This window comes from Aulonocara sp. 'chitande type north' Nkhata Bay, linkage group LG15, assembly GCF_057382095.1.
Source record: "Aulonocara sp. 'chitande type north' Nkhata Bay isolate Kocher_YH1m ecotype deep benthic linkage group LG15, A_spYH_male_GT1.1, whole genome shotgun sequence".
NCBI classification, from domain to species: domain Eukaryota; kingdom Metazoa; phylum Chordata; class Actinopteri; order Cichliformes; family Cichlidae; genus Aulonocara; species Aulonocara sp. 'chitande type north' Nkhata Bay.
Window position 1 is genome coordinate 22,189,558 of NC_141358.1, and position 10,092 is coordinate 22,199,649.

The following is a 10,092-nucleotide window of genomic DNA, read 5'->3' on the forward strand; positions in this document are numbered from 1 at the left end:
GAATTCCTGTATGAAATCTTGGTGGTTTGAGGTTAAAAGTGCAGAAACTCTGAAAATTTCTACAAATGCAAAAGGAAAGAAAAGAAAAACATGTCTGATCGCTTCTGACTGAATTAGTGCAAATGTGTCAGAGGCTGTTTGTGGAGGTTCTTGTTGCTGTACAGAGAGGATGTGTGAAAACATCTCTAACAAGACCACTTACGTAAAGCAGCGTGAAGGATTCCCCTCATCAGTGTGTTTATGCTGATTCAGTCAAAAGGCTGCAATCAACAACAGCGTCCTCCTCCATCCGTGCTGCGTATGCGTGGAGTACAGGAACATGAGGCCGAGCAGTTGGAGAGTCACTGGTGATTGTTCAGACGTGGGATGGTGACACTGATCTCATGATATTTGTCTCTTGTTCTGTACTTGAGGTCCCTGCAGTCCTGAGGGAGGGAAAAAACCCACAGAGATGCAAATAGATGTTTTCCATAATCCTCGGACATAAAAGACCACATGAAATCACACATTTATGTACCTCTGTGTTTCCTCCTGCAGCAGCAGATGCAGGGAGGACTGACTTGGCCACATATCTTGCCTCCCACATCATTTTGTTTAGCAGAAGAAGCCAATGCATTGTGTGTAAATATATCTGTGTGTGTGTAACTCACAGGAAATGCATCCAGTGGATTTAGCACTGTGTTCTGTGCTGTGGGTGGGAAAGGGAAAAAAGTCTTTTCCATGTGTTTTCTTCAGGATTAAATCTTTCCAAAAGCTGCAGTACAGCTTTTAACATGTTAGGTAAATTTTAAGAGAAAATAACGTAGAGATTAAAGTCAGTGGGATCAAATGTGTGTCTGTATGTCCTAAACCTGGAAATACAGCAATAGATGATTTTGTTAATATCTGGAACGAACTGTTTTTAAATATGTAAATGGCAGGATATAAGCAGGGATGCTTTATCTGCTGCTTTTAGTTAAAGAATGAATGATCATTTATATCGTCACTGGTAAATATGAAACAAAACCGACAAAGAATTGATTTTCCTAAAGACAAATACTCTTTGTGCATCCCAATTCTGAGAGATCTAATTCTTCTGTGGCATTCCAAAAGCTATTAAAAAGGCATCAATGAGCAATGCTGCCGGAAATACCCACTAGAACACCAAATGTGTATTAATCCGTGGCTGAAACTGGTCCAACAATCGCACAAATTTAACATAAAAAGCCTCAGAGCCAGGATGATTAAAGACATTCGCTCCATGGGTGGGAATGTTGGTTGATTCACCACTTTGGTTTAGATCAAAATATCTCAACATTTATCAAATGGATTGCTGTTGGACCATGCAAAGATGTTTATAGTTCCAAGTAGAGTTATTGTTTTATTATCACTTTTTTTTTTTTTTTTTTAGCATTTTTGAAGTTACAGAGAAGGATTTGAGGGTGGTGCAGGATATGTCTGAGGACAGTGGTGAGGTGTGCTGTAGGAATGACAGATGACAGGCTTCAAGGTGAAGGTGAGGATTACATTACGGATTGACTCAGAGCCCCTTCCTGTTTACGATGGTGATGGACAGTTTGATAGTTGAGGGCAGGCTGGAGTGGACGATGATGTTTGCAGATGATTTTATGATCTGTAGAGTAAAAAGCAGGTTGAAGAAAGCCTGGAGAGGTGGAGGTGTGCTCTGAAGAGTGGAGGAATGAATATCAGTAGAAATGAGACAGAATAAATCTGTCGCAGATGCAAACACATGGAGTCACACATCCAAAGAAAAAGATGAAGTGCAGGATGGAGTGGGTGGAGATTCGATTTTATTTATACAGCACCAAATCACAACAACAATGGCCTCAAGGCACTTTATATTGTATTTAAACTAATTAAACTAGAGTAAATGGTGAGGTAGACCCTACAATAATACATACAGAGAATAACACAACAATCATATGACCCCTATGAGCAAGCACTTTGGTGACAGTGGGAAGGAAAAACTCCCTTTTAACAGGAAGAATCCGGCAGAACCAGGCTCAGGGAGGGGCGGCCATCTGCCGAGAATATTTGGGATGATGAGTGTCAGCAGTGATTTATGACAGAAGGATACCAGCAAGAGCGTAAGAGAAGGTTTTCAAGATGGTAGTGAGACCTGCTGAAGTAATTTTTTTGGAGACAGTGTCACTGACAGGCGACTGAGCTGCAGGGGGCAAAGCTGAAAAGGATAAGAGTTTCACTGGGAGTGACCGGGATGGACAGGATTAAAACTGAGTGGACAGCTCAGGTTTAGCAGTTTGAAGTCAAAGTTTGAGGGGCAAGGTTAAGTAGATATATTACAGAGGAGGGTAGTGTGAATATACTTTATTTGACAAAGGATGTCAAATATGGAGCTGCCAAGCAAGAGGAAAAGAGGAAGAGCACAGTGAAGACTAAAGGATGTAATGAAGGAGGACATGCAGAGGGCTGGTGTGACAGAGGGGGGTGGTAAGGAAAGGCTGAGATGGAGGCAGATGATCCACTGTGGCGATCTCTAAAGGAAACAGCCAAAAGAAGAAGTAGAAGTTAATTAGCCCTGTGATAGACCGTCAACCTGTTCAAGGTGTACCCAGCCTCTCACCCTTTGACAGCTGGGATGCCTGTGGGAGTGCCTGGCAGACTCAAACCTTTCTAAACAAAAAAAAAAAAAGAAAACCAAAGACACAAATGTGTCTCTCGACTATGCATACTATGTCTATTGGACATATTTTACATTTTATATTGTATATAGTATTGTTGTGATTTGCTTGTCTTTCTTTTAGCACCAATGTGGGACAGGACCAGAATGTCAGTGTGCCATTGTACAAAGTATAATTGTGCAATGACAACAAACGTCAAAGTGATGACAGTCAAATGATTAAACAAAGGTATAATCAAGTTACAAAAACACACAAACACAATTAAAAATAATAACAATTAGCCACACACTGACTTAAACACAACTTGGGATTATAATAGCATGGCTGATTATCATGGGAACACTTTCATGTTTGGAGAAAGACTTGTAGATGTGGATTTGTTTTCATGTTGTGTGATGAATGCTAGAAATTTTGAACAAAGCCACAGTTTTTTGTTTTTTTGTTGGTGCTTTTGTTATAGAGTGAATTGACTGAACCATGAGATACACAAGGATGGTGGTGACTGGAAGGAGAACTTTCAAAGCTGGTGGCAAAAGTTATTCCATGATTTTACATTTTCTTACCTTGACTGCAGGTTTTGACGTCAGCATCCGTCAGCCCTCCTTCACTGGTTCAAGCCAGGTCACAGTGAGTCAGCTCTGAGAGATTAATGATCATGCTTCTCCTACACCAACCAATGCATTGATTTTTTTTGTAACAATATTTTCAATTTTTAAGGCTTTGGTCAAAAATACATTATTGATCTGTTTTCCTCTCATTGGCTGGTCTGTGATTGGCATTTCTGGGTCAAACCTGATGGTTTTTGTGGTCAGGACAATCAGACAGTCCAACTTAAGGTAGACACGGACCTTTTTCTATTTCTGTATCTAAATACCACAACACACACTGTAGATCATCACTTTGTTCGAATCACATTATTATTAATAATTGTCAATATAATTTACTGTACATTTTAACAGGTCTGTGTTATATGGATTCATTTAGAATAAATAGATATTTGCTGAACCAGGGGACAAAGCACTGTCACAAGAAGCTTCTACGTATAATAATATTAATAATATTAACCTCAAGGATGCTTTACAGAAGAGTAAAAATTAACAAACATATATTAATAAATAAAACATCTTAGGTTTGCAAAGTAGCATCTAAACAAAACACAAAACGTCTGGAATGTCCTTTAGACAGGCCCGAGCAAAGTAGAAATATGCACAACAGCACAAATACAGCTGTCAGGCTGTCAGGAGGGGTGATGGTTTGGGCTTGTTTTGCAGCCATAAGGCTTCGGTACCTTGCAGTCATTTAACTAAAGATGGACTCCAAAGATCCAAAGCGTTTTAGGGTGAAATGTGAGCATGGTTGAAAATATGTTACACAACCATCCCAATGATCCCAATCTAATAGAACGGCTGAAAAAAAGAAAGAAAAAAATTGTTACGACGGCCCAGTCAAAGCCCAGACCTCATCCCAGTAGAAATGCTGTGATGTGTAAGTGAATCCTCACAAACCTCAATGAACTGAAGTGTAAACGAGAAAATTCCTCCAGAACAATGTGAGAGACAAATAATACAATGATACTGAATCATCAAATTATTCATTAGTGAATTCAGATGATGTCATTCTTGGAGAGAGATGAGTTGCCAAATATGCATAAGGGGTGGTTTTAACGTACGTGGGTACACCACCAAAGTAATGTCTATATGTGAGAAACACTGGCCATGTAGAACAGTGCCATCTGCATAAACATGTACATTACAATTTTTCTTGGCTGAGGTAATGGCTTTTTGTGTGTGGAGTTCAAAAGAGGTCCAAGAATGGATCCTTGTTGAACACCTGTTTATCTGATTCCAGATAATCAATCAGTAACCATTTAATGGATTGTTCATCTAGTTTTTCCAGTATTATCTATTATCTGATGTATGCAAATGTATTTTTTTTAGAAAGGTCTTTGAAAAATTAGCCACATTTTTAACTATTGTCCAAGGCTTCAGTGATGTTAAGTACTGTTATACAGCTGCTTTTTTATACACACATAATCTACATCCTGACTACTCTGATTTCAGTTTATATGACCCCAGACACATGAGAATTTAAAAACTTTATGCATGTATAATTAAAAAAGACAGGAATTTTTCACCAGGCCCAATCCAAAAATATCTACTATATCATAAATAAAATAATACATGACTTAGCATTACCTCATAATTAAAATAAGTATAAGTAAAAAATAAGTAAAAATGCTTGTTGGCCTTATTTACTACTTGAACACATTAACAGAGTTTAAAGAAATACGATACGTTTGTCTTTCCTTTGATGCACAAAGTGAAGTGCGATGGCATTTGTGAGGCACAATGTACACACTCACGCAGACAGCTGGTGAAGAATCAGCCACACACCCACAATATGGACTGAGTCATAGAAACACAGGACCCAGAGGCCATTTTCACTTCTGCGTTTGTTTCTTCTCTGTCTTATCATGTTCAACAACTTGGACACAACTCCACTAACTGTCACTTCTATCAAGCCTGAGCCTAATCAGCTGCTGCTCCTATGATGAGATAACAAACTACTTAAAAATGATGACACATTCTTCGCGGATTTTCTTGATATATTTTACTGGTGTCCTTCAACAGCTGTTCTAATTCAGTACTTGAAACTTCACTTAATTTGCTTATTAGAATTTCTGCTTTGAACACAGTCCCAGGTTAAGACCTAATGAAAACAAGCTTCCCAAACAGAGCCTCCTTGTATTGGACCTAAACCAGAAAGTAAAAGCTGAATGCAAATGTAAGGCTTTTAGATTGGAGTGGCATCAGAGAAAAATCAATGGAGGTCATTTGAATTCAAACTAAGGCACCTTCATGACTGAAAAGTTTAGGGTGGGCCTATGCAATCTTTGGCGAAATGTTCCATTAAAAAAAAAAAAAAAAAAGACTATGAAGAGATGCAAATCCATCAAAAATAATCATAAAGTCCTGTACAGTAATCACAAGGAGATGAAATATCAAGATAGGGAGGAGAATTGACTGCCACTTGTTTCATAATCATTCTATGGACCAATAAACCTGCCCATTTCTGCCCTTCGGCCAATGAAGACAGGAAATAACCCTAAACTACTGTAATGTAGACAGTGAATATGCTGAGGAAAATTCCAAAAATTGCTGTAATAAACACTTGATGACACTTCATCAGAGTATGAGGTTGTATTTTATGATCAATACACACACATAGATGGCAACAATAACAACATCAAAGGCATCCACTTTTACTTCAAACTTTTTTATTACAAAATATAAATGGCAAAAAGCTTTGTTTTTTTTTTCATTTGCTAAAACAAAGAGACTGGTGTCAGACATGAATGTTACAGTAAAATTAAGCATTTTTTTTTCCTTTTTCTTTTTCTTTTTTGTAGGTTACCATGCTACAGTAGATACAGTACAGGTGATAGTGCTCCCGCTCAAAGAAAAATGACAGAAAGGGGGGAAATTAATGTAAAAGGTAATAGCCATCTGTCTATTGAGCTTGATCAAGAGACAAAGTGATGATATACAAACGAGTTGGGCCGACAGAAAAAAGTTTGAAAATTTGTCCTCTGGTTCTCAACAGTGACAGAAATTTAACTTTGGGCAAGCAGATACAATTTCTACAACTCTGTACAAACATGTAGTTTGCTTAAATTAATCTAAATTAATCTGAATGTGCATTTGTATTACTTTATACTTAACTAAATATTAATAAATACATATTTTTAACATTTGTGGCTGCTGGCAAACATAAACTCTTTCTTTTAATCTGTCACATCTACAGCATTCAAAGGTCAAACTAAAGCACTTCTCAGTGGGTTCATAGATTTCCAGGTCAGCTTAGTCTTTCTGAAAACATTAAGCTTACAACACATACACACAAACTGCTTAAACAACTTATTTTAGACATAAATTCATAAAGAAGTGTTGATTTCCAAGTCAAACCACATCCATTACTTCAAAGAGTGAAAACGACTTGATATCCAAGGGTTTTCCCTTTTTGCCACGAGTCCACCACAAGTCCAGAGATTAAGAGGATTGTGTGTGTTTGAAATGAGCGGGGTTCTGAGAGGTCCTTTTCCATATCTTCCAACAATGTCTTTAAATAACATTTAAAACATTTTACATTTTAATGACAGCTGCTGTGATGCGTAAAATGGCACCAAATGTGCGTAAAATGATGTGGAGAGGAAGGCAGGCGCACGAACAGAAACTAATGTCAGAGGTCTGGAATATTGATACAGCTTCTGGGCTCTGTTAAGGAGGCATTTTCAAAAAGAAGCAGAGATTTACTTCCCCACCTCGTCGAGCACTTTGCGGTTGAGCTGAGCCTGCTCTCTCTGGCTCTCCATCTTGGCCATTTGGATCATATTCCTCAGCAGGTGGAAGGTCAGGTCGATGGAGAGCGGCGGCTCTTCGCTGCGTTTCAGCAGCTGCGCCGCGGTCCTCATAGCCGCTTCCTCCGCCTCCTCGCTGTCTTCTTCTGGCGGGAGCAGGTGGAGACGATCCGGGTTCCTCCTCTGGAGAATCCTCATGATGTTTTCGCCCAGTAGATCGGAGGCGGCGTTGTCCCCGGCGGCAGCCGCTCTGAGGAGCACCTCGTCCAGTTGCTGCGTTTGAAGGCGACCGCTGCCATTCATCCAGCCAGGGAAGGTGCGCGGTCTGCCGGCGGCTGGACGGAGGTGTGATGACAGGAGGACCGAGGAGAGCAGCAGGAGAAGGGAGACTGGCTTCATGTCCTGCAAGAAAATGAAACATTTAAGATGACATTCAGGTTTAAAAGTACGTTTCATAGTGTATCTTGGAAATGTTGTGTTTTATTTACATTCTCTCTGAGCTAAGCGTGACATTCATACACTTTTAAAACTTTAAAGTTTGGTTTGGGTCGTGATTCGGCAGATGTAAAGTCTCATGTTCGCTCCAAAGGCAAAATAAATGTTATCTGTCAATCTGATGGAAAACCTAAATCTTCTAGAACATTTACTTGAACTGGAATTAAAATTACAAAAGAATATTTAATGGCAACATTTTCTTTTGTAGCAAAAGATTGTTCAAGCTAAAGCGCATAAGATGACGAGCACCTCACTGCGCGGTTATTAAAAAGTTTAAATGATGAACAAAACTTTAGACTGAATGAAAGAACTACTGTTCTTACTTTACTGTCTCCAGATGCTGCAGCTGGACTTTGCGGTCGGCCGGTGAGATTCAGCAGAGTCTGAAAAGTCCCTGTGAGCGGAGACTAGAGGGGACCGGAGGGTTTTATACGTCCTGCCCGCTCCTTTGACGTCAATGTGAGCACAGATAGCGCATTGGAAACCGGACAACTATCGAGACGCAAAGCACAGAAGTCCCGAGGGACAGCTGGGGAAGCTGTGATGGACGGCGAATAAAGGACGTGATTTTTTTTTTTACAGCTTCATTTCTTTTTCATCCTTGGTGTGTCATCAAGTTTGATGAGGTAAACTCACAGGGGTACAGGAGGAAGGTGCCAATAGGTGTGGGATTTCTGGGGCGATTCAGGAACCTGCCCAACTTTTTATTCTTATATTATCAGAATTATTTTGTTGTGCGTGATTGTTTTTTCTTTGCAACCCGCACTGCCTTAAATTCTCTCTTAAATATGAATAATCTGAATAATAATAATATGAATCAAAATCTGTGAAGAGCCTGTCTCCCTGCACTGCATTGCTAAAGGGCTATTTCACTTTCAGAAGTTCAAATGAAAGAATTAGAGGTGAATTAGAGGCAGAAACTAAGCGCTGAAGTGATGCAAGAAGATGTAAAAGACAATAAATCAGCATTAATTCAGCTCACATTCACCTGCCTGAAGTTAAAACTTTATTTTTCACCAGGCTGTGCTCTAAAGCAAAGTATTGCTTTGGCCAAATGAGACAAAGAAATGACTTTTAAATATTAAATAGAAGCTGTGAACATGAAAAACGTCTTTAAACTGCAGGCATGTCATGTGCCTGCCTGCTTCAAGTCCTCCACCATAATCCCTGTCCCCAAGAAACCTAGGATCACTGGACTAAATGACTACAGACCCGTGGCTCTGACATCTGTGGTCATGAAGTCTTTTGAGCGCCTAGTTCTCTCCCATCTCAGGACCCTCACGGCCCCCCTCCTGGACCCCCTGCAGTTTGCATATAGAGCCAACAGGTCTGTAGACGACGCCATCAACATGGCCCTACACTTCATCCTGCAGCATCTGGACTCCCCAGGAACCTACGCCAGGATCCTGTTTGTGGACTTCAGCTCTGCCTTCAACACCATCCTTCCAGACCATCTCCGAGACAAGCTTTCCCAGATGAATGTGCCTGATCCCATCTGCCGGTGGATCACTGACTTCCTGACGGACAGGAAGCAGCACGTGAGGCTGGGAAAGAATGTCTCGGACTCCCGGACCATCAGCACCGGCTCCCCTCAGGGCTGTGTTCTTTCTCCTCTGCTCTTCTCCCTGTACACCAACTGCTGCACCTCCACCCACCAGTCTGTCAAGCTAATCAAGTTTGCAGATGACACCACCGTTATTGGACTCATCTCGGACGGGGACGAGTCTGCCTACAGGAGAGAGGTTGAACGTCTGGTGTCCTGGTGCAGCCACAACAACCTGGTGCTGAATGCCCAGAAGACAGTGGAGATTATTGTGGACTTCAGGAAGCACACAGCCCCACTCCCCCCCATCATCCTGACTGACACCCCCATCACCTCTGTGGACTCATTCCGCTTCCTGGGTACCACCATCACCCAGGACCTGAAGTGGGAGCCCACCATCACCTCCGTCATCAAGAAAGCCCAGCAGAGGATGTACTTCCTGAGGCAGCTGAAGAAATTCAACCTGCCAACACGGACGATGATGCAGTTCTACACTGCAATCATCGAGTCCATCCTCACCTCCTCCATCACCGTGTGGTACGCTGGAGCCACTATCAGGGACAAACAGAGACTGCAGCGTGTTGTGCGCTCTGCTGAGAAGGTGATTGGCTGCAGACTCCCATCTCTGCAGGACCTGTACACCTCCAGGACACTGCGGCGTGCAGCTCGGATCTCAGCTGACCCTTCTCACCCTGGACACAGTCTGTTTGACCTGCTCCCCTCAGGCAGGAGGCTCCGGTCCATTCGCACCAGAACCTCTCGCCATAAGAACAGTTTCTTCCCCTCTGCTGTTGGACACATGAACAATAACCACATGATTGTCCCCGCCACTAACACATGACCCTACGCTGTGTTCACTGCATGATTCCATGTTTGGCACTGATCACCACCTGCACTCATGTATATATCTTTCAACGTAGCACTCTTAATTCTTATCCCTACTTTTATTTTTTTCCATGTCTATTTAAGTGCTATTTATGACACTATGTTTGCACTGAAGCACCGCAGCAATTTCCTAATGTTGTAAACCTGCTCAACATTTGGCAATAAACCCC

General features: G+C 41.3%; 1 protein-coding gene across 1 annotated transcript; it reads right to left on the reverse strand.

Moving 5' to 3' along the window:
• Window positions 1–5,570: 5,570 nt before the first annotated feature.
• Window positions 5,571–9,521, reverse strand: ucn1 (urocortin 1). The gene is made up of 2 exons (XM_086264977.1): window positions 7,818–9,521; window positions 5,571–7,401 (listed from the first exon to the last, which is right to left on the reverse strand). The coding sequence occupies exon 2, from the start codon at window positions 7,396–7,398 to the stop codon at window positions 6,952–6,954; it is 447 nt and encodes a 148-aa protein (XP_086121103.1). The 5' UTR covers window positions 7,399–7,401; window positions 7,818–9,521; the 3' UTR covers window positions 5,571–6,951.
• Window positions 9,522–10,092: the final 571 nt, after the last annotated feature.

Bases quoted from the DNA above. Each gene is read 5' to 3' on its own strand.
- ucn1 (XM_086264977.1), bottom strand. From the start codon at position 7,398: ATGAAGCCAGTCTCCCTTCTCCTGCTGCTCTCCTCGGTCCTCCTGTCA.